The 26,107-nt window shown below is 46.5% G+C and overlaps 2 protein-coding genes across 2 annotated transcripts; both read left to right on the forward strand.

The window, feature by feature from the left end:
* Window positions 1-6,915: 6,915 nt before the first annotated feature.
* LOC130220305 (transmembrane channel-like protein 7) lies at window positions 6,916-14,348 on the forward strand. The gene is given in 15 exon segments (XM_056452670.1): window positions 6,916-7,061; window positions 7,244-7,399; window positions 7,517-7,602; window positions 7,717-7,859; window positions 8,574-8,721; window positions 8,791-8,964; window positions 9,056-9,210; window positions 9,427-9,544; window positions 9,662-9,759; window positions 11,743-11,866; window positions 11,868-11,927; window positions 12,510-12,640; window positions 12,810-12,965; window positions 13,292-13,370; window positions 13,616-14,348. Coding segments are annotated over 15 exon segments (1,842 nt in total). The 5' UTR covers window positions 6,916-6,991; the 3' UTR covers window positions 13,760-14,348.
* Window positions 14,349-14,800: 452 nt separating this feature from the next.
* Window positions 14,801-25,371, forward strand: zbtb45 (zinc finger and BTB domain containing 45). Its single transcript, XM_056452672.1, has 6 exons — window positions 14,801-14,958; window positions 18,267-19,215; window positions 19,981-20,088; window positions 20,233-20,355; window positions 20,447-20,711; window positions 24,360-25,371. Exons 2-6 carry the CDS (start codon window positions 18,283-18,285, stop codon window positions 24,683-24,685), a joined length of 1,755 nt encoding a protein of 584 aa, XP_056308647.1. The 5' UTR covers window positions 14,801-14,958; window positions 18,267-18,282; the 3' UTR covers window positions 24,686-25,371.
* Window positions 25,372-26,107: the final 736 nt, after the last annotated feature.

Consider the following 26,107-nt stretch of genomic DNA (forward strand, 5'->3'; position numbering starts at 1 on the left):
AAGGCGTACGAGCATGTGCTGTCTGCTCCTCTATTTCTGATCCTCTAGTTTGATCCACACTGGCCCATAAACACCACAGGTCAGCACAGGTATCCTCACAGTTTACTGGCGATAAGCATTTCAGCTGAATTCAAGAGAAATCAGATATAGCTCTGTGTTTGTCAGGTGAGATAGTATAATGACACTTACATCATCAGAAAGCAGAGCTGATGCTGTTAATACACTGTAAAAATAAGCTGTAAACTTTACGGTAAAAACAGCAGCTGTGGTTGCCAGAGCTTTACCGTTAATAATACAGTAGCACCGTTATTGGCTTTACAGGACTGCACCCACTGCACTGAATAATTCACTGATTTAATTGTTTTCTTAACAGTTTATAACTCTTTAATTAACGTATTTCTGCTGCTATATAAACAGTGTATACCAGTCAAATTACAGGTTTATATTGTAATGTTTACGGTTTACCGCCCTCTTTTTACAGTTCAGTCCTATTTAAAGTTTATATTGTAATATTTACGCTTCTTTACCGTAAATAACTGTGTAACGTGGGCTTATGTTGTAATATTTACGCTTCTTTACCATCTTTTTTACAGCTCAGAACTGTGTAACGTGTGGGCGTAATATTTACAGTTAAAACATGAGTTTACAAAGCAGAAAAAACTATTTAAACTAGGAACATTTTTAAACATGTAAATTCTGTAATTATTTTAATATAAATAAACTGAACATGAGTGAATTCATTCAGCAATTCTGTGAAAACACCGTTTTAGAGCATTAGCTGGGAGCAAGAGGAGAGAGAAGTGATGTCACTAATGTTCAGATTTACCTATAAATGTATAGTATGCATAGTGTGCCTACATAGTGTGCCTACATAGTGTGCCTACATAGTGTGCCTACATAGTGTGCCTACATGTTGTGATGCATTGGGATTCATGTGTGTGAGCTGAGCTGTGAGTTCAGCCGGAGTGCAGCCAGCTGGTCTGCTGGTGCTGTGCGCCCTCTGCTGGAGGCTCCTTGCTCTCCTCTTATACTTGACTGTGTCAGGAAGAGTGGTGCTCTGAAGCATCGGAATGTCAGAGTACATGAGTGGCGTTTTGTGTCTCATTTAATAATGTCATTAGACCAATCAGACATCAAGGAGACAACAAACACATCTGCATTATTCAGTAGTTTACCATTACGCTGTTTAAAGTGTGTGGGCATCATATGAATCACTCAGCTAAACAAACACCTAATATTAGCAAATCACTAACCCAAATCAGATAAAGCTGTGTGTTAAGTGTGCATGGATCATTTGTATTCAGTGAGATGTGTGAGAGGGCGCACAGCACCAGCAGACCCGCTGGCTGCACTCCGCCTGAAGTCACAGCTCAGCATGACAATATGTAGGCACACTGTGTATGAACTATAAAACTGCCTAAATGTTTTTTAATATAGTTGGAATGATTATAAATTTGTTCACATAATAAACATGTCATACTTTGGCATTATTTGTCCGGCAGACATCACTTCCTACAGCGGTGAGGTCAGTTTGGTGGTGTGAAGCCTCTGAAAAACACCTAAAATCATATCAAAGACATGCTTGAGTATCCCTGCTGCAAATTAATAACTCCTGCTCAGTAATATCTGTCAGAAATTGGCATACAAAGCTTTCAACTGATATACAGTCAGTCTAGACTACAATATGATGCTTGCAAATCATAATCGGAAATGGTGCGACAAGCTGTACATGTGTTTAATATATGGCTGTTTCTGCATAACAAAATACAAAGCAATCTGTGGTGGAGGGAGTGTATTCAGAGGTGGCACAGGTCTCCGGGATAAGTAAAAGAGTCATTACATATTTCAGGACTTTCAGGATCAGCTTGGCCCATTCGTTTCCATCTCGCTTACTGTCATCATCTGCCCATATTTCAGTCTCCTCCTCTGGCAGACGAGCAGAGGTCAGCTCAGCCCTGCTCCACTACACTTACACTAGCCTCATTTATTACTGATGCGCAGAGTTTATGGTGAAGCTGTTGAAACACTCTGAACTACACGATATCTGTGATGATGATATCAATCATAACATGTGTTACAGGTCCACTTGAGCAGCGGTTTGTGTATCATCTTTCACATGGGTTTACCCACATTTATTCACCGTCTTTCTTGATGCCACATGTGAAATAAGAAACCACACGGACTACAGTAACCATGATGCACTGCTGCAAGATTGCGGACTACACTACCCATCATGCACTGCTGCAGGATCGACCCTAACACCAAAGACTGTCACGAACACTAACATCAACAACACACTACAGTTCGCAACATGGAGCAGTGCTCGCTTTCGCCAACTGTGGACTAACACACACACACACACACACACCCAGATGGAGGCGTCTGATGCGGGTGAGTTTCGCCTTTTAAACGTGTGTATAAGTTAATGATGGTGTGTTTATGCGCGTTGAGTGTGTATCATCACACATCAGTCATGAAACAGGGAAGACCCGAGTTTAACTGTGTTGTGTTGTTTGTACGTGTGTATGCGGTGTAATGATGAATCCGCCGCCCGTGTGTGTGTGTGTGTGTGTGTGTGTGTGTGTGTGTGTGTGTGTGTGTGTGTTGTTCAGCTTCTCTTTATCACTTTAACTAAACACACACTAAAGTCTGACACTGAACAGCCGAGAGGGAAATATGCGCTTCTGCGAGTCTGTGCGTGTAGTGCAGTGACGTCACAGCGCTGTGTGTGTGTGTGTGTGTGCGTGTGTGTGTGTGTGTGTGTGTGCGTGTGCGTGTGTGTGTGTGTGTGTGTGTGTGTGTGTGTGTGCGTGTGCGCGTGTGTGTGTGTGTGTGTGTGTGCGTGTGTGTGTGTGTGCGTGTGTGTGTGTGTGTGTGTGTGTGTGTGTGTGTGTGTGTGTGTGTGTGCGCGTGTGTGTGTGTGTGTGTGTGTGTGTGTGTGTGCGCGCGCAGAGATGATCAGATCATGTTTCATTCACCACTGTAGCCCTCAGGACTGGGTTTCAGCTCTACACAGAGGCGCAAAAATGGGGTATGCAGTATATGCAGTGCATAGGGGCGCCGCACATGGGGGGGCGCCATTGTGCCAAAACTATTTTTGAAATGAGCCTTTTTAAAAGTTTCAAATAATATTGAATAAATAAATATATTTGGTAAAAAAAAAGTTTATTTGGCATTTTATACGAGTTTAATATTGTATTTTATTAAATAAAAATAATATAATACCACCCCTCCCCCTCCGTAGACCAGTTGATTAATCCGTTATTCAGTTACAGTCACTTGTTTAAAATGGAGAGAAGAATGAAGAGGAGTAGTGCCCAAAATAGAAAACGAAAAAAAGAACATGTAAAACAATGCCTTAAAATGAAATCTGCTATGTCAAATTGGATAATCAGAGATTGGTAAGCTTATACTATTATTAACATACTATTATTCACCTTCTGTTTTGGGGAAATAGTTCATAAATCATAACCGCCACCTAGCCTGGGCTTTACCCAGGGCCGGAGCGAGCTGAACTGGCGCTTTAGGCGAACGGCGATCACGCCGCCCTCAACCCGTAATGTTAAGTGAAAAAGAAAGTTACCGGTTCGCGAGGACCGGGGTGTTCGCTGACGCCGCCTATTCACCTTATTCTCCGGGTACGAGTGGGCGCAGCCATTTGAATCATTTTGGCTCGAAACTTCCGCTCTCATTCACTTCCATCCTTTTTTAAACGTTAAAAACAGCTTGTTTTGCTGCTTGGTGCTGCAAACTGATATTTTCTTATTATATTATTCTACTTTGTCTGTATTGTCATGCAAACACTTGTTTGTGGAGTAAGTAGTTTGACCGTTTTCTGCCGTTTATTATTCCTAGTCATTTCTCCCATAGGCGGCTGAATCGGAAGTTCTAAAACAATCGCAAAAACGCGCGCAATGCAGAAGGCATTGTAGAATAAGGTCAATACTGTAGGTCGCCTCTATAGACGCGCCGTTCCTGCTTTTACCAAACGTAAGAGCAGAGGAGGTGGTTTTGTCCAGGCAGGGGGACAATGATGCACGATCACACCGTGGCTGCGTCCGAAATCGCATACTTCCATCCACTAAAGTATGTAAAAACAGTATAATTCGATGGGCTAAATACATATACTGTACCTGGCGTAAGTCCATGTGACTTTACGGTAGACGTTTGATAGTCGCAAATAACTTTTTTTTGTGAAGCATATAACTGACAAGCATACTGGGTTATATGTAAAAGTCATAAAAATCAATCAATAAAAAATACATTACATATGGGGAGAGATCCATCATATTTAAATAATTAGATTGTACAGATTATTTTATTATTATTATTATTATTAGAAAGGTTTTATGGCCTTCTTGTATCTTGTAATTGAGGTCAAATAATTATAAAATATTTTAAAATCTTTACAGAAAAAAATAAAGGAGGAAGTTATAGACATTACTTTAACCTGTATGTGAAATTTCCCAAGAACAATTATCAACTTCAGAGCAATATTGAGTGTATTATAGCCAGTTTTACAGTTAAAAAAAGAAACATGCATTCCTTATTTTGTAAAATGAATTAAAAAGCAACCCTGAAACCTGTTTTCAGGCTCAGTGTTACAAAAAGAACATTTGTCTTTAAAATTTTAATACATATATTGCAGGGGTAGAACCTGTGTAAAAAATTACACAGCCAGAACACTTATCTATGGACTTCTTTTATTTTTGTTTGTATTGTGTGTGTTTAGATGTGTGGTCTTGGTTAGCCCTGCATCCTCACAAATTTTGTTATACGTAAACTCTTAGGGGGTGGGGGCGCAAAACTTGATCCCGCATACCCCTCAGTAAATGTGCAGTTGCGCCCCTGGCTCTACACAGTGCAGATCTACAGTGTCCTGCAGTGGTGTATTGCTGTTTTCCCGACAGCAGTACAGGAGAGATTTGAGCACATCATCAGTTACATCACATCTGATGAGGCGCAGTATAACACTTTAACTAGACCTTTAGGAAAACAGCAGTGATTAAAGCAGCGATCACTGCAAAAATACAGGATCAATATCTGAAGGGTCCAGCAGCAATGAGCTGAGCACGTCTGATCTACACACACCACTCAGATAACCCATGTCAATACCACTAACCCTAGCATAACTTAAACCACCATCACATAACTATCATCCTCATCATCATCCTCATCATCATCATCATCATCATCCTCATCATCATCATCATCATCCTCATCATCATCATCCTCATCCTCATCACTTACCCTAATATAGCTAACAGCATCATCACTGACTCTGCAGTGTGTAGGTGATGCAGCGCTTAAACCGCTCCTCCTGCCTGATCGTCAGACTGTGTGTAGCGCTCTATTGTTGTGTGTTGTGTTTCTGTACTGTGTGTGATATAATAATGCGTGTGTGTGCTGTTCGTCCGTCAGTGTTTTTCCCGGACCGCCATGCCCCTGCCGGCCCCCTCCTGCTGGAACAGTTGCCCAGCTACCAGTCTCTGCTGTACCGCAGGAAGTCCAGCAGCAGCACCAGGAGGCGGGGCAGTGGGCGGGGCCAGCAGCCTTCAATCAGCAGTGTGAAGTGGGCGGAGCAGAAGGCGGTGCAAAGTGGGGAGGCGCTCCGACCGGTGAGGGAGCTGCCAATGAGCATGCAGGAGAAACGGCGGGAACAGTGAGTTCATGACCCCGCTAATCTGCATATGCAGGAAATCAGAAACATTAGCTGCTTTAGCTAACTATACAATGAGATTTCAGTATTATTAGCCACTATAGCTAACTAATACAGTGAGATTTCAGAACTATTAGCCGCTGTAGCTGACTAATACAGCGAGATTTTACAACTATTAGCCACTATAGCTAACTATACAATGAGATTTCAGAACTTTTAGCCGCTATAGCTAACTATACACCGAGATTTCAGAACTATTAGCCACTATAGCTAACTATACACCGAGATTTCAGAACTATTAGCCACTATAGCTGACTAATACAGCGAGATTTTAGAACTATTAGCCACTATAGCTAACTATACAGCGAGATTTTAGAACTGTTAGCTGCTATAGCTAACTATACAGCGAGATTTCAAAACTATTAGCCACTATAGCTAACTATACAGTGAGATTTTAGAACTGTTAGCTGCTATAGCTAACTATACAGCGAGATTTCAGAACTATTAGCCACTATAGCTAACTATACAGCGAGATTTTAGAACTATTAGCCACTATAGCTAACTATACAGCGAGATTTTAGAACTGTTAGCTGCTATAGCTAACTATACAGCGAGATTTCAGAACTATTAGCCACTATAGCTAACTATACAGCGAGATTTCAGAACTATTAGCCGCTTTAGCTAACTATACAGCGAGATGTCAGAACTATTAGCCACTATAGCTAACTATACAGCGAGATTTTAGAACTGTTAGCTGCTATAGCTAACTATACAGCGAGATTTCAGAACTATTAGCCACTATAGCTAACTATACAGCGAGATTTTAGAACTGTTAGCTGCTATAGCTAACTATACAGCGAGATTTCAGAACTATTAGCCACTATAGCTAACTATACAGCGAGATTTTAGAACTATTAGCCACTATAGCTAACTATACAGCGAGATTTTAGAACTGTTAGCTGCTATAGCTAACTATACAGCGAGATTTCAGAACTATTAGCCACTATAGCTAACTATACAGCGAGATTTCAGAACTATTAGCCGCTTTAGCTAACTATACAGCGAGATGTCAGAACTATTAGCCACTATAGCTGACTAATACAGCGAGATTTTACAACTATTAGCCGCTATAGCTAACTATACAGCGAGATTTCAGAGTCATTAGCGGTATAGCTAACTAATACAACGAGATATAACTCTGAATGTCTGTGTGTGTTTGTGTGTGTGTGTGTGTGTGTGTGTGTGTGCAGGCAGCAGCAGCGGCTCCAGCAGGGCGGCGCTCTCTCCGGCTGGGGTGTGTGGAGTGTGAGTGTGCGTCGCTCACTGAAGCGGATGAAGGAGGACGGAGCCGAGGCGCTCGCAGCCCTGCAGCTCTGGAGGGCAGACATACACCTCATCGAGGGTCAGTGTGTGTGTGAGCGCGCATGTGTGTGTGTGTTTGCCCATCAGTGTCTGTGTGTCTGTTTGTGCATCTGTGTTGTTCATTTGTGTGTCTGTATATCTGTGTGTGTGTGTGTGCGTGCGTGTGTGTATGTGTATTCGTGTGTGTGTGTGTGTGCGCTCGTGCGTGTGCGGGCTCCTCAGGTATGTTCGGCACAGGTATCCTCTCCTACTTCTCCTTCCTGCGGTTTGTGGTTCTGCTGAACTTCGTCATGTTCCTGCTGATGTTTGTGTTCGTGATGCTGCCGATGATCATCTCATCCCGCACCTCACACAACACCACCCACAGCAGCACCAACGGTACATACACACAGACACATACACACATACACACGCACATACACAGCAGTTGCTCAGACCATACACACTCATGTTTTTGTGTGTGCGTGTGCGTGTGCGTGTGTGTGTGTGTTGCAGTGAGCGAGTGCAGTGTGTATCCGGACACGTCTCGTCAGGGTCTGGTGGTGTTTCACGAGCACATCACAGACCTGCTGTCAGGAACGGTGAGGAACGTCACTGTGTGCTGCTCTGACCACACACACACACACACACACACACACACACACACACACACACACACCAGGGTCCCAAACAAATGTGTGCGCATGTGTGTGCAGGGGTTTCTGGAGCGCACCTATCTCTTCTACGGGTTCTATAAGCCGCAGTTCATCCATCCGCGCTTCACCTACAACCTGCCGCTGGCGTACCTGCTGTCCACCATCTGCTACCTGCTGCTGAGCCTCGTCTGGATCGTCAAGAGGTGTGTGTGTGTGTGTGTGTGTGTGATCTGATGGTGTCAGGAGAGAGACGCTGCTCGCTGCAGAGCCACTGTGGCTCCTATAGGCTGTTTTAATGTCTTCACTCTAGAGATCTTCGCCCTGACCTGAAGGAACCCGACAGGTTCAGGTGTGTTTGGGCTTAATTTCTACTATTTTAGACGGGTCGGGCCGGGCTTGGGCTTGGGCTTATGCAGTAAATAAAGAGTCATGTGATGCATTTGGATGAGCGTGAGAACGTAATCAAATCATGTGTCACAGCATTAAACTCATCCCTGCAGAGGTGAAACAGATGATGACGGAGACGTCAAACAGAGGCAGTGTTGTCTGCAGTCGGGCCGCCCGCCAGCTCAATAACAGTCAGTCTAGTCGCTAAGGTATTTCAGCGGTCGCTCATACACTGCACATTACGGTAGAGCGCTAAACAGCTCAAACTCCCCCTGCTGGAGCTCAAACTCCCCCTGCTGGAGCTCAAACTCCCCCTGCTGGAGCTCAAACTCCCCCTGCTGGAGCTCAAACTGCCCCTGCTGGAGCTCAAACTGCCCCTGCTGGAGCTCAAACTCCCCCTGCTGGAGCTCAGCTCTGCCCATGTGGCTCTGCAGTGAGCACCACTGCCAGGAGAGGGGAACAGCAGTGCTATACCAAACACGTTTGCTCATGTTGGTGTGCTGATGAGTGTGTGTGTGTGTGTGTGTCAGGTCTGCCTCGGGCTTCAAGCGTAAGCTGGTTCAGGATGAGGACCGCTTCCAGAGCTTCTGCAATAAGGTGTTCGCCGGCTGGGACTCCTGCATCACCAACGAGACGGCGGCGCGGCTGAAGCGGAGCAGCCTGCTGTACGAGCTCAAGGTGTGTATCTGTGAACGCAGACCATAACGAGACTCCCCCCGCCGCCGCTAACACACTCTCTGACCACAGACGGATCTGGAGGAGGAGCGCATCAAGCGTAAGATGGCGAGCCGCACGCGCAGCGAGAGACTCCGCATCTACACCCTGCGCAGCGCTCTCAACCTGTTCGTCATCGCGGTGCTCGGGACCTGCTTCTACTGCATCTACAGGGCCACGGTGTTCTCACAGCGCAAGCAGGCCGAGGTGTGTGTGTGTGGTCAGGTGATGTGTGTGTTCTGTGGTGTAGTGTGGACGGAGAGCTGTTCAGTGTGTGTGTGTGTGTGTGTGTGTGCAGGCGCAGAAGAGCATGTTCCTGCTGGAGCTGGTGGTGGAGTATCTGCCGTCTATCGTCATCACACTCGCCAACTTCATCACACCGCTCATCTTCAACATCATCATCGCCTTCGAGGACTACTCACCCGCCTTCGAGATCCGCTTCACACTGATGAGGCACAGACACACACACACACGCACGCACGCACACACAGGCACACACACACGCACGCACGCACACACACACACACACACACACAGGCGCACGCACACACACACACACACACGCACGCACACACACACACTCATCATTCACACATCAGTCATTTCCATTAGACCTAACAGGTTTTGATGGAGCAGATATTCAGCTGTAGTGTGTGTGTGTGTCCTCAGGTGTGTGTTCATGCGTCTGGCCAGTATCGGTGTCCTGCTCTTCTCTCTGTGGGTTCAGATCACATCCTGCAAACAACCAGAAGACTGTCAATGCGGCTACAACCACCAGATGTACCCGGTACGACACACACACACACGCACACGCACACGCACACTGATATCATACGTCTGTGAGTGTGTTAGTCTTTCCTGAAGGTGAGTGTGTGTGTGTGTGTGTGTGTGTGTGTGCGCGCAGTGCTGGGAGACTCATGTTGGTCAGGAGATGTACAAGCTGGTGATCTTTGACCTGCTGATCGTCGCTGCCGTCACCGTCTTCGTGGAGTTCCCCAGAAAGTAAGATCTGCTGTGTGTGTGCGTGCATGCGTGCATGCGTGCGTGCGTGTGTGTGTGTGAGTGTGTGTTAGGGCTGGCTGATAATTCGATATCAATAATTATCAGGATATATATTTCTTCGATGAAGCGATGACAGCTTGATGAGTGCTGGATAATGTCTACACACTGAGCGTAACGCTGCGCAGGTGTTTAGCAGGCTGCCCTCCCGGATGCTGCACACAGTACAGGTGTCCAGCCATACAGTGTTAGTTACACTTGGCGGAGTAAGAAAAACAATAAGGTAAAGAGGTCACAGACATTGCTGACCAGAAACGTCACTAGACTTCAGTAGTCTGGAGCGACTGTATAGTGTTTTGCAATGCGACACTAAACAGAGCAACGTGCACATGCTCAGACCACACACCTTCATCATTTAAAACAACACCACCCTTATCAAGATGCTGATAACATTACAGACCCAAACAAGTGTTGGTGAACCAGCGCAAGCGTCTCATGTCATCAGTTATGAAACGAGAGAAACCCAGACAGACCAAAGACACGATGGACAGCACAATCTCCAACACATCTCGATCAACACCTGCTGCTGAACTCTACAGGCTGCAGAACTGAAGGGCATTCGTCACGACGTTGATCAGATCTTGTGTGGTCAAGCTTAATATAAAGATATTTGTTTTGAAATCTGTAATACCACTATTGACCCTCATCTTCGAGGAGAGATCAGATGCTCCAGACCTAATCTGCACAATAATGACAGATTAAAACTGCAGCAAGTGTATGACAGACGTTTCCAGCAGCCGTGGACACTCATTAAATCCTGATGTTTCATCATCCACCTGCTGTTGTTTCAGACAGGCATGACCTAAACATATATACGCTTTAGATACGTTTCCCTGACGTTTCATCTTATCGCTCTGTACAGTGCGCATCTTCATGTTGATGTATGCTTTGTGTTGGTCAGTGATCTACAACATTAACAAGAAGAACGAATAACATCTGAGGTGAAGCGCTTTAAAACAAGTCTGCTATAGTATATGCTTTAGCACCAGCACAGTCCGTTAACCTGTGTTCACGGTATCAGTTTAATTCATTAATGAAGCGCGGTTTGAGCAGCGTGAGCTGAACGGTCTTTACAAGCTATCTGCAGCACTGACAGTATTCTTAGATCACCTCAGAGGAATAAACTCGGTCTGAAGGATGAGAGAGCTCAGAAACTGGTTGAGTGAATGGAGATGCTCCTGCATGTCTCGCATGTCTCGAGTCTGTATAGGCCTATTGGTGCCAGTCCGGCAGATAAAATCTGTTAAACACCAGCAGATATAGCAGAGATCTGTTCATATCAGGGGGTTATGCGTCCTGTAATATGTGATGTGAAGAGGGAGACTCCATAAGGTAAACTGCACACACTTGATGATGTAATGCACGGACACGTCTCACAAAGCAGAACTAACCCTTTAAATGTCCATGCTTCATCAGTCATCAATTAGGTCTATCATTTAATGGGTTATTGACAATCAATCAATCATCAAGTAATCATTAACATCCCTAAATACAATATAGTGCAGGATATTTCACCCTAAATTCACTATACTCCCCATTAACTGAGCATCCTGTCAGCTTTAACTCACCCTGACGTGTTCCTATCCTGCTGATATTGTCCTGATGTTGATCAATAATATCAGTAACCTGTAGTTAATGTGTGTGACTGTTGAACACTTGAACAGTAAGTGCTGAATTAAGATGGCTCCTTTGTTTATTATTGTCAGACAGCTGGAAGAGTTCACTACATGTGTTCAGTGAGCTGCACTGAGGGATTGGCATGCTGAAAACCCCTTGACCACTGACAGATCTGACCTTTATCCTGATCAATATCCACATCAGCTGATGCCAAACCATCATCACCATCATTGCTTTTGCCATATTGCCCAGCTCTAGTGTGTGTACATATGTTGATGTGTGTGTGACCCTGAGCCTCTGCTCCTTCAGGATGGTGGTCCAGCACTGGCGCTGTGGAGTGACCCAGTGGTTGGGTCAGCAGGAGTTCTCGGTGCCGCAGAATGTTCTGGAGATGGTGTACGGGCAGACCATCTGCTGGATCGGGACCTTCTACTGCCCCCCTGCTGCCCGCCATCAACACCGTCAAATACGTGCTGGTGTTTTACCTCAAGAAGGTCTCACACACACACACACGCACACAAACACACATACACACACACACAAACACACATACACACACACATACACACACACGCACACACACACACACACACACACACACTTATACACACACACACACAAACACACACACACAAACACACACATACACACACACACACACACACAAACATACATATACACACGCACACACACACACAAACACACACACACATATACACACACACACACACACACAAACACACATACATAAACACACATATACACACACACACACACACAAACACACATACACAAACACACATATAACACACACACACATACACAAACACACATATACACACACACACACGCACACATACACACACACACAAACACACATACACAAACACACAAACACACACACACATATACACACACACACACACACACACACACACACACACACACACACACGATGAGCATTAGTCAGCTGTGTGCAGCAGTGATCTCATCTCCTCTAATGAAGCTTTGGTATTGTGTGTGTGTGATTACCGCACTGCGGTTGTGCGTGTGTGTGTGTGTGTGTGTATCCACAGGTGTCTCTGGTCACTAACTGTCGTCCCTCCACCCGGCCGTTCCGTGCCTCCAGCTCCACCTTCTTCTTCCTGGCGGTGCTGCTGATCGGGCTGGCGCTCGCCTGTGTCCCTGTGATCGTCAGCATCGCAGAGTCAGTGTGTGTGTGTGTGTGTGTGTGTGTGTGTGTATATATATATGTATGTGTGTGTGTGTGTGTGTGTGTGTGTGTGTGTGTGTGTATATATATATGTGTGTGTGTGTGTGTGTGTGTGTGTGTGTATAATGATATGTGTGTATAATAAAGCCCCCTCCCCCTGCAGGATCCCGGCGTCGCGCGCCTGTGGGCCGTTCGTCAGCTTCCCCTCCTCCTGGATGGTGTTCCCGCAGGCGATCTCGCAGCTGCACCCCGGCCTGCACTCCTTCCTGCTGGCGCTCGCATCTGAGGCCTGCGCAGTGTCATTCTTCGTCATCACCTGGTGAACACACACACACACACACACACACACACCTCCTGTAAGCTGTTTTAATGCGTACACCCACCCAACCCCCAGTGACATCACTCAGAAGAAGTGCAAGGAAGGAGGAGCTGGAGCTCAGCTCTGCCCAAGTGGCTCTGCAGTGAGCACCGCTTGGGCTGCACCTTACAGTGTGTGTGTGTACGTCCCTGTAATGACGTTTGATGTGTGTGTGTGTGTTTATAATGACGTGTGTGTTCATAAAGATGATGATGATGATAATGATGTGTGTGTGTGTGTGTGTGTGTGTGTGTGTGTGTGTGTGTGTGTGTGTGTGTGTGTTGCAGTCTGGGCATGTTCTATGTGATCGCTCTAGCCAGGGCTCATAAGCGTGTGATCGAGCAGCTCCGGGATCAGCTGGCCATGGTGAGATCTGCAGCAAACACTCAGTGTGTGTGTGTATTCCTGCTGGAGCTCAGTGTGTGTCTGTGTGTGTGTGTGTGTGTGTGTGTGTGTGTGTGTGTGTGTGTGTATTCCTGCTGGAGCTCAGTGTGTGTTTGTGCGTGTGTGTGTGTGTGTGTATTCCTGCTGGAGCTCAGTGTGTGTTTGTGCGTGTGTGTGTGTGTGTGTATTCCTGCTGGAGCTCAGTGTGTGTCTGTGTGTGTGTGCAGGAGGGTCGTGATAAGCGTTTCCTCATCCAGAAGCTGTGTCAGGCTCAGCAGGTGTGTGTTCGCTCACCGCAGCGCTTTGGAGGAAAGCGGCGCAACGCAGGAGTATGTGTGCTGGAGCCGCCGCTGCTGGAGACGCAGGCCTGACGGACAGACCACACACACACACACACATTTGTTTTTGTGAATTGTGGGGACATTTAATAGGTTTTCGTTGTTTTTCTACTGTTTTGTGTGTCTGCGTCACCCCACCGTCCCCCTAACCCGACCCCCACAGCACTCTGAGGACGGCTTCACTCTCTCACTCATCCGTCAGCGCTGCTCATCACTCACCACCTGCTGCTGTCATACCTGCGTCATTATACACACACACACACACACACCACACCACACACACACATCATCATCATCATCATCATCATGAACACACACATCATTATAAACACATCACTTTATAGACGTGTGTGTGTGTTCGTGTGTGTGTGTCTGTGTAAATGCTCGGTGCTCTGCTGCTGCTGGTGTGTATGGAGTGTGTTCTGTTTTACTGTGTGTGTAACAAACCCTCATGAGGATACAGATCAGCATGATCTCCTTCAGCGAGTCTACATTCTGTGAACGTTCTCCATCTCTGTTATTAATCAATATTAATGTTTGTTGATCAGAAATATTGATGCAGCAGAGTGTGTGTTCAGACATGTGTGTCTAAGGTGAATAAACCGTTTGTGTGTGAAAAACACCTCGTATTTTGTGTGGAACTTGAATATGAGGTGTGTGTGTGTGTGTGTGTGTGTGTGTGTGCGTGTGTGTGTGTTGATATGACAGACTACATTACCCATGATGCTCTTCTACATGCAGTAACTTCAGTATAGTGGTGCAGTGTGCTGTAATCTGGGACGCTCCACAGTGAACATCACTGCACTACAGGGACAACAGAGAAACCTCGAGGATCAAAACTAACATCAACTAAAAGAGCTTTGTCCACAGATTAGGTTATCATTATAGCTTAAATGATGTTAAAATACCAAGCATCGTGTTCACTGTTTATCTGAAGGATCGGTGGCGCTACCATTATTGTGTGAAGGGATTCGTTGAATGAAAATTCCCAAAACCAGAAATGCATCTCGGTAGTGACGGGCTTTTATTCTGAAGGACTGGCATCTGGTGTAAGGACTCTTATTCTGACAGGCCTCCGTCTGGCGCGGGGACTCTTATTTTGACAGCCCGTCTGCGGACGTCGCGGCCCGTGAGCGCAGAGCAGCTTCGCGTCGCGATTCTCCGCTAATAAACTGCGCTTCGGTGTTAAAGCGGTGATGCGGTGTGTGTGCGCGGTCTAAACACATCCTCAGGTGAGCCTGACACAGCTAACACACACATACACCCCCGCTCTGCGCTTACTGTGGGTGTCACACGGATCCTGCAGATGTGTGTGTGTGCGCGCCCGCGCGCGCGATACTGTATTGCTGTCTGTGTTTATATGTGTGTGTTTACTGAATTCGAGTATATCTGTAATGTGTGTGTGTGTATCTCTCTGTGTATATACACAGCTCTGTCAGTGTGTCTGTGTGGTGTTCAGCGGTGTGTTGCAGCAGAACGCATCGCGATACAGGATCTGATCCTCATGTTAAGCGCATTTCTGCCTCTTCATATCTGATGTCGGACTGACTCAATAACAACAGCATCATAACACAGTCTGGCCGAGAATATTCCATATTATTACAGTCATTTCAGCAGCTGAATGTGTAAACCCGCCCAACACTAATTAATAATAATAATAACAGCAATAAACTGATTGATAATAACAGTAATAATGTCAACAGAAGCGCAAGACAATAAGAGTTATTCAACAGCAACACAGAGAAATGTGAGACTGAGCGCAGTGATGCTGAATAAACACTGCAGTGATGCTCACACTGCTACATCTGTCACTGAATGAAGTGTGTGTGTGTGTGTGTGTGTGTGAGAGAGAGAGAGACTGTTATACACTCGCGTTTTGTGCAGCAGCGTGTGTTTAGAGTTCAGCCTTCAGCAGCAGCAGCGGCGCTCATTACTGTCAGTTCCACAGCAGTGGCCAATCAGACGGCCCTGTGCTGTTACAGCCCGACTGTGCCGATCTCTGTGTGTGTGTTATATCCAGGGCTTGACGTTAAGGGCACCTGTTTTACCCCTTTATTAATATGAATATTACAGTTCCTCTGAGTGTGCCAGTCTAGGTTCAGCTCAAAACAGTTCAGATGTGTTCATTATAATGTGTTAGAGAGTGTCATGTTGGGGGCGTGGTCACGGGTCGCTGTTTTAGGGGCGTGTTGCCTCACATGAAAATTTGTTTCGACTTCCCGCCCAACTTAACAAAGGGGCGGAGCCAAGAGCTCCCCCATGTTGTGTTTGGCAACAGAGAATCTCTGTTGACAGAAGCAGTATGAGTGAGAGGACCAGCATTCAGCTGTACATGTACGACTCGGACACAGACCAAGCAGAGACTACTGTTGAGGAGTCAGTGTTCCTAATGTGCCAGAATATATCAGACTTACAAAATCATCTGTGTCTTTGTAGAGTTTACTGCTGTGTGCTAGTTTAAAGTTCTGAGCTGTACACCGAGACTAATAACCACACACACTGAATTAACTTTGACTGAGGCTATAACTAAAGGACGTCCCACACCGGATACGCCGCTCAGAGCCGCGACACGGCACACCAGACGCGCACATTCGCATGTTATATAAGATGAAAGTATTCGGCTGGCGCTCTGTGGCGCGGCTGAACTATGACCCGTGTCCAGTGTGCCGGTGTGTGTATCCTGATAGAAACCTATGTTTAGAACTCTACAATGCATGGCGCTGCGCGTCGCCGAGCGGCACTTCTGGTGTGCGACCCGCTTAAGGGAAGTTCGTTATTTCCATTGGAGGGACGCGCACGTGAGGCAACGCGCTCGCACTTACCAGCTGCACAGAGTTAAGATGACAGGGAGCTTCTGTAACCGCGGGACATGCAAACGGCTGAAGTTTAAGAGAGACGCAATGAATAGTACACATGTTTGCAAACCCACCTAAAGTTACAAACAATGCTGCCGATGAGAGCGATCATGTGGAGAATGATGATCTCGTGTTCAGCCCAATGAGCCTTCCATCTACAAATAGAGCAAGGCTGTTCCTCTGGTGACGTCGCTTTGACTCACACTGAAAATGGCGGACGTGAATCAACAAACTGAGGATATGGTGATGCGCCTGTCAGTCAATATTGGTGGGCGGGGGGACCGCACTCCTGCGTCAAGCTGTGGTCGATCTGAAAACCGCTCTAATTGGTCCACCGTTTTTATGTTGTTAAATTGAGAAAAAAGGACTGGGTGTGTTTATATCAGCCCAATATGACGCTGTATACACTATACCTACACACATGTCCATCCAAACAGCTTGAAGAGTAGATTTTTCACCATAGGTGCCGTTTAACACCAGCCACCCGCTAAATGCGGCTAGATTTCAGCTGTTGCGAGTTAGACAGCAAACATAATTACTGTTGTAATTATTATTGTTGTAATAATTATTGCTAGCTACTGTGGCTGGTTAATAATGTTTAAATGATAGTTTTGAAGCTAAACTAAACCATTAAAAGCAGCGTTCCATGATAAGGATGGTCCAATATGTGTGCAAATGCGATCCTAGAATCGGGAAGCAGCACGACTGACAAAAAATAGTGTTCGCCTGCGCAAAAGAAAGCAGGTGAATACAGAATAAGAGGATGATCACTGTTTAAAACGCGCACGCGCTCCCATTTCATTGCGTGAAGCAGCCGTGCCTAGTGGAAACGCAACTGGTGCGATCGCTTCTCTTCCTGCGCTCAGGAGCTCCAGATTTGCCTTTTGGTAAGCAGCGCCGGTTGCTTTCAGTTTAACAGAGTATTAATTAGCCTAACGCTAACCGTGATCATCCTTTCATTATCACAGTGTTTCTGACCTGCTCTCTTTTGCTGGCAGTTATTTGTGTTAATATAGTTTAATTATCATTATTTGACGATATCATCGCTTTAATATGAGATTAACTCTCTGTTTATGTGTAGTTAATGCTGATCAGGACAGATCACTGCGCAGATTTTAGAGACACGACAATAATTATTTTTTACATTTATTTTATTTAAGAAGTGTTTGTTAAATAAAAGTGTGGTATACAGCTGTGTTGCTCATTTTGACACACTTAACATTCGTGGATAAGAAATAATTCTACATTTATGTTTGCTGTGGTCAGAGATACACATAGTAAATCCTTCATTTGGACCAATGAACAGACTTACAACCGAACTGTAATACGACACTATGAAACCGCGACCCATTAGCTCATGTTCACGCGATGAGCCATCTCATACACCACACACAAGAGCAATGAGGAGGCGTGTGGACACAACACAACATCTCGATCTGCAGTTTCAGCATGTCAAAGTCACATTGATGCACTTAAAACGCAGAGGGGCTAGTACTGTTGGAAATCTACTAGCCACAGTGTCTGCTGATCAGAAGAGTTCACGTCAAGCCCTCGATACATCTGTGTGTGTGTGTGTGTGTGTGTGTGTGTGTCTGTGTGTGTGTGTGTGTGTGTGTGTGTGTGTGTGTGTGTGTGTGTGTGTGTGTGTGTGTTTCATCTGTGTGTATCTCTGTGTGTGTTTTCAGAGAGGCGTGTGTTGCCATGGCGTCGGCTCCGGAGGCCGTGCACTACATCCACCTGCAGAACTCGAGTCAGTCGGTGCTGGAGGCGCTGCGGTCCCAGCGCAGGAAAGGGCTGTTCTGCGACGTGACGGTGCGGATCCACGACGCGTCTCTACGCGCTCACGCCTGCGTGCTGGCGGCCGGAAGCCCCTTCTTCCAGGACAAGCTGCTGCTGGGGCACTCGGAGATCTCGGTGCCGCCGCTGGTGCCTGCGGAGACAGTGCGGCAGCTGGTGGACTTCATGTACTCCGGGTCGCTGGTGGTGCTGCACTCGCAGGCGCTCTGCATCCTGACCGCCGCCTCCATCCTGCAGATCAAGACCGTCATCGACGAGTGCACGCAGATCATCTCGCAGCGCCGCGCCGCCGTGGAGGCCGCCGCTGCCGCAGGGGGAGGGGCCGGGGGCGGGCCCCTGGGGGCTGCTCTGCCCAAACAGGAGGAAGCCGATGGCGGGAAAGCCCGAGAGAACGCCGCGCTGCAGGGATACGCCTACAACATGGCCGCCGACTGCGGATCCGACATGGCGGCCGCTCTCGGCGGGGCTCAGGGTGATGGTGGCGGTCTGGAAGGTGGAGTTGGCCCTCTGATGCCGCTCGCTGAGCTAGGGGGCGGGGCCATGTGTAGAGGCGAGGGGCTGGGCGTAGCGGGGGGCGGGGCCATGCTGAAGGCCAGCAGCTGCTCGCAGGAGATCTACATGCTGAGTGCGGAGCGCGCCGGACAGAACATCGCCGCTAACGAACGCGGAGCCGTGGAGTATGGCGGTGTGGGGGCGGAGCTGGGGGCGGAACTCGGAGGCGGAGTTGAGCGCTTCAGCGAAGAGGAGGACAGAGACCTGCAGGAGGCGGAGCGAGAGGCGGAGCGAGACCGGCAGACCGCACACACACGCAAACAGAGACAGCCGCTGCGCCTGCAGGTAACACACACACACACACACACACACACCAAACACACAAACAGAGAGAGCCGCTGTGCCTGCAGGTAACACACACACGCACACACACACCAAACACACAAACAGAGACAGTCGCTGCGCCTCCCGGTAACACACACACACCAAACACATACACACTAAACACACAAACAAAGACAGCCGCTGCGCCTGCAGGTAACACACACACACACACACACCAAACACACACACACCAAACACACAAACAGAGACAGCCGCTGCGCCTGCAGGTAACACACACACACCAAACACACAAACAGAGACAGCCGCTGCGCCTGCAGGTAACACACACACACCAAACACACACACACACACCAAACACACAAACAGAGACAGCCGCTGCGCCTGCCGGTAACACACACACACCAAACACACACACACACACACACCAAACACACAAACAGAGACAGCCGCTGCGCCTGCAGGTAACACACACACACACACACCAAACACACACACACCAAACACACAAACAGAGACAGCCGCTGCACCCTCAGGTAACACACACCAAACACACAAACAGAGACAGCCGCTGCGCCTGCAGGTAACACACACACACCAAACACACACACACACACCAAACACACAAACAGAGACAGCCGCTGCGCCTGCAGGTAACACACACACACACACCAATCACACAAACAGAGACAGCCGCTGCGCCTGCCGGTAACACACACACTCCTAGCTCCATGTTTGTCAGCTACTGTGTGTGTGTGCCACGTGCAGGTGCTGGGCGGAGCTGAGGTGGTGGTAAAGAACGAAGGTGTGCAGGAAGGGGAGGGGCTATTCGAGATGGACGAGCGAGGAAACACCTCACACCACGGCTACACACAGGTGAGAGAGAGAGAGTGTGTGTGTGTGTGTGTGTGCGCGAGAGAGAGAGAGAGAGAGAGAGAGAGAGAGAGAGAGATTGTTCACTGTGTGTGTGTGTGTGTGTGTGTGTGTCTGTGTCTGTGTCTGTGTCTGTGTCTGTTTCAGGCTGGGTTCTACGAGGACTCTTCCGTCTTTTCGGGGGGGTTCTGGTCTCAGTCGGACCCTCAGTCTCTGGGCTCAAACCCTCGAGCTCGAGTCAGCAAACCTCCCTCTCCACCCGCAGCGCAGGTCTGAGCACACACACACACACACACACACACACACACACACACACACACACACACATGCTCGCTGTATATCAGCCCTGTGTTTTTCTCAGATGCTATTCCAGTTTCCCGCCAGCGAATCACAATCCTCCTCCTTCTTTGTGGGTGGACCCATGGTGATCGACAACTTAGCTGATTCCTGCCAGCAGGCCCCACCCCCTGCACCCCTGACCCCAGCTCCACCCCCCTCCACCCCAGCATGCATTGCGGGTCCGAGCTTCACACCGACGGGCTCCGAGACGTCCTTCGACTGCAGCCACTGCGGGAAATCACTGCGCTCGCGCAAGAACTACAGCAAACACATGTTCATCCACTCCGGTACGCACATACATAAAGCCACAGACATGTATATCACCACACATATCACCACATACAGCCACAGACATATAAAGCACCACACATATCACCACATACAGCCACAGACATATATATCACCACACATATCACCACATACATTCACAGACATATATATCACCACACATATCACCACATACAGTCACAGACATATATATCACCACACATATCACCACATACAGCCACAGACGTATATATCACCACACATATCACCACATACAGCCACAGACATATATATCACCACATACAGCCACAGACGTATATATCACCACACATATCACCACATACAGCCACAGTCATATATATCACCACACATATCACCACATACAGCCACAGACATATATATCACCACACATATCACCACATACAGTTACAGACATATAAAGCACCACACATATCACCACATACAGCCACAGACATATATATCACCACATACAGCCACAGACATATATATCACCACACATATCACCACTTACAGCCACAGACATATATATCACCACACATATCACCACATACAGCCACAGACATATATATCACCACACATATCACCACATACAGTTACAGACATATATATCACCACACATATCACCACATACAGCCACAGACATATATATCACCACACATATCACCACATACAGCCACAGACATATATATCACCACACATATCACCACATACAGCCACAGACATATATATCACCACACATATCACCACATACAGCCACAGACATATATATCACCACACATATCACCACATACAGCCACAGACATATATATCACCACACATATCACCACATACAGCCACAGACATATAAAGCACCACACATATCACCACATACAGCCACAGACATATATATCACCACATACAGCCACAGACATATATATCACCACACATATCACCACATACAGTTACAGACATATAAAGCACCACACATATCACCACATACAGCCACAGACATATATATCACCACATACAGCCACAGACATGTATATCACCACACATATTACCACATACAGCCACAGACATATATATCACCACACATATCACCACATACAGTTACAGACATATAAAGCACCACACATATCACCACATACAGCCACAGACATATATATCACCACATACAGCCACAGACATATATATCACCACACATATCACCACATACAGCCACAGACATATATATCACCACACATATCACCACATACAGCCACAGACATATATATCACCACACATATCACCACATACAGCCCCAGACATATATATCACCACACATATCACCACATACAGCCACAGACATATATATCACCACATACAGCCCCAGACATATATATCACCACACATATCACCACATACAGCCACAGACATATATATCACCACACATATCACCACATACAGTTACAGACATATAAAGCACCACACATATCACCACATACAGTCACAGACATATATATCACCACATACAGCCACAGACATATATATCACCACACATATCACCACATACAGCCACAGACATATATATCACCACATACAGCCACAGACGTATATATCACCACACATATCACCACATACAGCCACAGACATATATATCACCACACATATGACCACATACAGCCACAGACATATATATCACCACACATATCACCACATACAGCCACAGACATATATATCACCACACATATCACCACATACAGCCACAGACATATATATCACCACACATATCACCACATACAGCCACAGACGTATATATCACCACACATATCACCACATACAGCCACAGACATATATATCACCACACATATCACCACATACAGCCACAGACATATAAAGCACCACACATATCACCACATACAGCCACAGACATGTATATCACCACACATATCACCACATACAGCCACAGACATATATATCACCACATACAGCCACAGACGTATATATCACCACACATATCACCACATACAGCCACAGACATGTATATCACCACACATATAACCACATACAGCCACAGACATATATATCACCACACATATGACCACATACAGTCACAGACATATATATCACCACACATATCACCACATACAGCCACAGACATATATATCACCACACATATCACCACATACAGCCACAGACATATATATCACCACACATATGACCACATACAGTCACAGACATATATATCACCACATACAGCCACAGACATATATATCACCACACATATGACCACATACAGTCACAGACATATATATCACCACACATATCACCACATACAGCCACAGACATATATATCACCACACATATCACCACATACAGCCACAGACATATATATCACCACACATATAACCACATACAGTCACAGACATATATATCACCACACATATAACCACATACAGTCACAGACATATATATCACCACACATATCACCACATACAGCCACAGACATATATATCACCACACATATTACCACATACAGCCACAGACATATATATCACCACACATATGACCACATACAGCCACAGACATGTATATCACCACACATATTACCACATACAGCCACAGACATATATATCACCACACATATGACCACATACAGCCACAGACATATATATCACCACACATATGACCACATACAGCCACAGACATGTATATCACCACACATATCAACACATACAGCCACAGACTTGTATATCACCACACATATCACCACATACAGCCACAGACATATATATCACCACATACAGCCACAGACATATATATCACCACACATATCACCACATACAGTCACAGACATATATATCACCACACATATGACCACATACAGTCACAGACATATATATCACCACACATATCACCACATACAGCCACAGACATATATATCACCACATACAGCCACAGACATATATATCACCACACATATGAACACATACAGCCACAGACATATATATCACCACACATATGAACACATACAGCCACAGACATATATATCACCACACATATGACCACATACAGTCACAGACATATATATCACCACACATATCACCACATACAGCCACAGACATATATATCACCACATACAGCCACAGACATATATATCACCACACATATCACCACATACAGTCACAGACATATATATCACCACACATATGACCACATACAGTCACAGACATATATATCACCACACATATCACCACATACAGCCACAGACATATATATCACCACATACAGCCACAGACATATATATCACCACACATATGAACACATACAGCCACAGACATATATATCACCACACATATCACCACATACAGCCACAGACATATATATCACCACATACAGCCACAGACATATATATCACCACACATATCACCACATACAGCCCCAGACATATATATCACCACACATATCACCACATACAGCCACAGACATGTATATCACCACACATATCAACACATACAGCCACAGACTTGTATATCACCACGTTATATATATATAGACATATGTTCTGTTCGGTTTGTAAGAACAGTATATGTGCTGTGTTTTGTCCATCGTTATAACCACTGTAAGCCCCAGTGTGCGTGTTTGGAGTAATGATGTGTGTGTGTGTGTGTGTGTGTGCCTGTGTTCAGGCCAGAAGCCTCATCAGTGCAGCATTTGCTGGCGCTCCTTCTCTCTGCGGGATTACCTGCTAAAGCACATGGTGGTGCACACGGGCGTGCGGGCGTTCCAGTGCTCCGTCTGCAGCAAGCGATTCACACAGAAGAGCTCGCTCAACGTGCACATGCGCACACATCGCGTGGAGCGCACCTTCACCTGCGCCGTCTGCCACCGCGCCTTCACACACCGCACGCTGCTGGAGAGACATGCCCTGCAGCACCAGCATGCCCCGCCCATCAAACCAGCTGCCACTCACATGGAGCAGGGCGGGTCCAGTGGACCGGGCTCCGCCTCCTAGAGGAACGAGCAGATTCAACAATCAGACCCGGGAGCTTTAACACACACACACAAACATACACATAAACACACACACACATACACATACACACAGAGATGCACTTGTACAAACACAGAGACATGTACACGCACACACAAACACAGAAAGACAGACACACATACACACTTACATAAACACACAGACGCACACACATAAACATGCACACAAATACAGACAATCAAACGCACACACACAACGACACACACACTCACCTAACGCACACACATACACACTCGGCCTCTTCAACCCAGAAAACCTCATAAACACACAAACCTCATGGAGTGACCCACACTACCCCACACACACCGGCCTGCGTGCGCGTGCCGGCGGGACCTTCTCAGTGTTGTCAGTGTTTGATCTGTGTTGTGGACGTTTCTCGGACTCATCAGAACCACGATGACCTCAGGACCAGACGAGCAGGATTGATTACCTCCATTTTGATTTCAGCATCAGCCTCCATTTCTACATTTTTTATCGGCGATATGCTTAATCTGATGATATTTTTATGGGGAAGCGCTCTGTGCGGGTGTATGTTGGGCTTCGCTGCTGCGCGCGGCCTCAGATGTATTCTGCTCGCTTTGGTTTGCGTATCTAGCATGTGCTCGCTTTCGCTGCATGACGCTGCATTAAATGCATTGTGACGTTTGGCTCTGTGTCGTCTCCTTTATTCCGCCGTGTGCTGTTCTGCAGGGTCGAAGGTCACCAAGCAGGTCTTGTTTAGAAACATCTCTGCGTATGTAATCAGGCCTGCTGGAGATCAAGCGCCGCGTTCCTCAGGTGAAGGTCCTGACGCTGCTGACGTCCTGGTTGATGACGTCACGCAGCGCTTGTGTTGGTCCATTTAATCCCAGCAAATCCCTCTGCTCATGGCTCATTGGAGCCTGGGCTATTACCAACTGTATGCTTTAATGTAACGTAGACGACGTGTCTTACTGAATCTGCCATACGTAAAAATAATCCATGTTCAGTTTGGCCTGTGGGGGCGCCATTGCTCCAGGTGCGTGACTGTGGTGAATTACCGCAACTCAGCTACAATACAAAACACTGACGTGTGGGTTTGGAGAGTAGTTTTCAGTCGAATGAGGGCAGGGGCTGTTCCAGAAACCAAGCTGACAGTAAAAGCCAGGCTTATGTTGGTTATTCAGCTTTATTAATGGCAGATTCGGTTTGATAAATCAAATTTACCATAGTTCAGACTCAGTTACTCTGGTAAACTATGCTGGGAAACGAGCCTGCTCAAGGGCAGTGTAACTGTCAGGCTTAAGCTCAAGCTTAATCAAGGTAATGTTAACATTCAGCTGCCGTAATCTGTAATCTGACGCAGTTTTAATTCACTTAACCTCTTAATGATGATTAGCTTTATAGTCGTTCATTTATTTTCTT

Source organism: Danio aesculapii, unplaced genomic scaffold, assembly GCF_903798145.1.
Source record: "Danio aesculapii unplaced genomic scaffold, fDanAes4.1, whole genome shotgun sequence".
Lineage (NCBI taxonomy): Eukaryota > Metazoa > Chordata > Actinopteri > Cypriniformes > Danionidae > Danio > Danio aesculapii.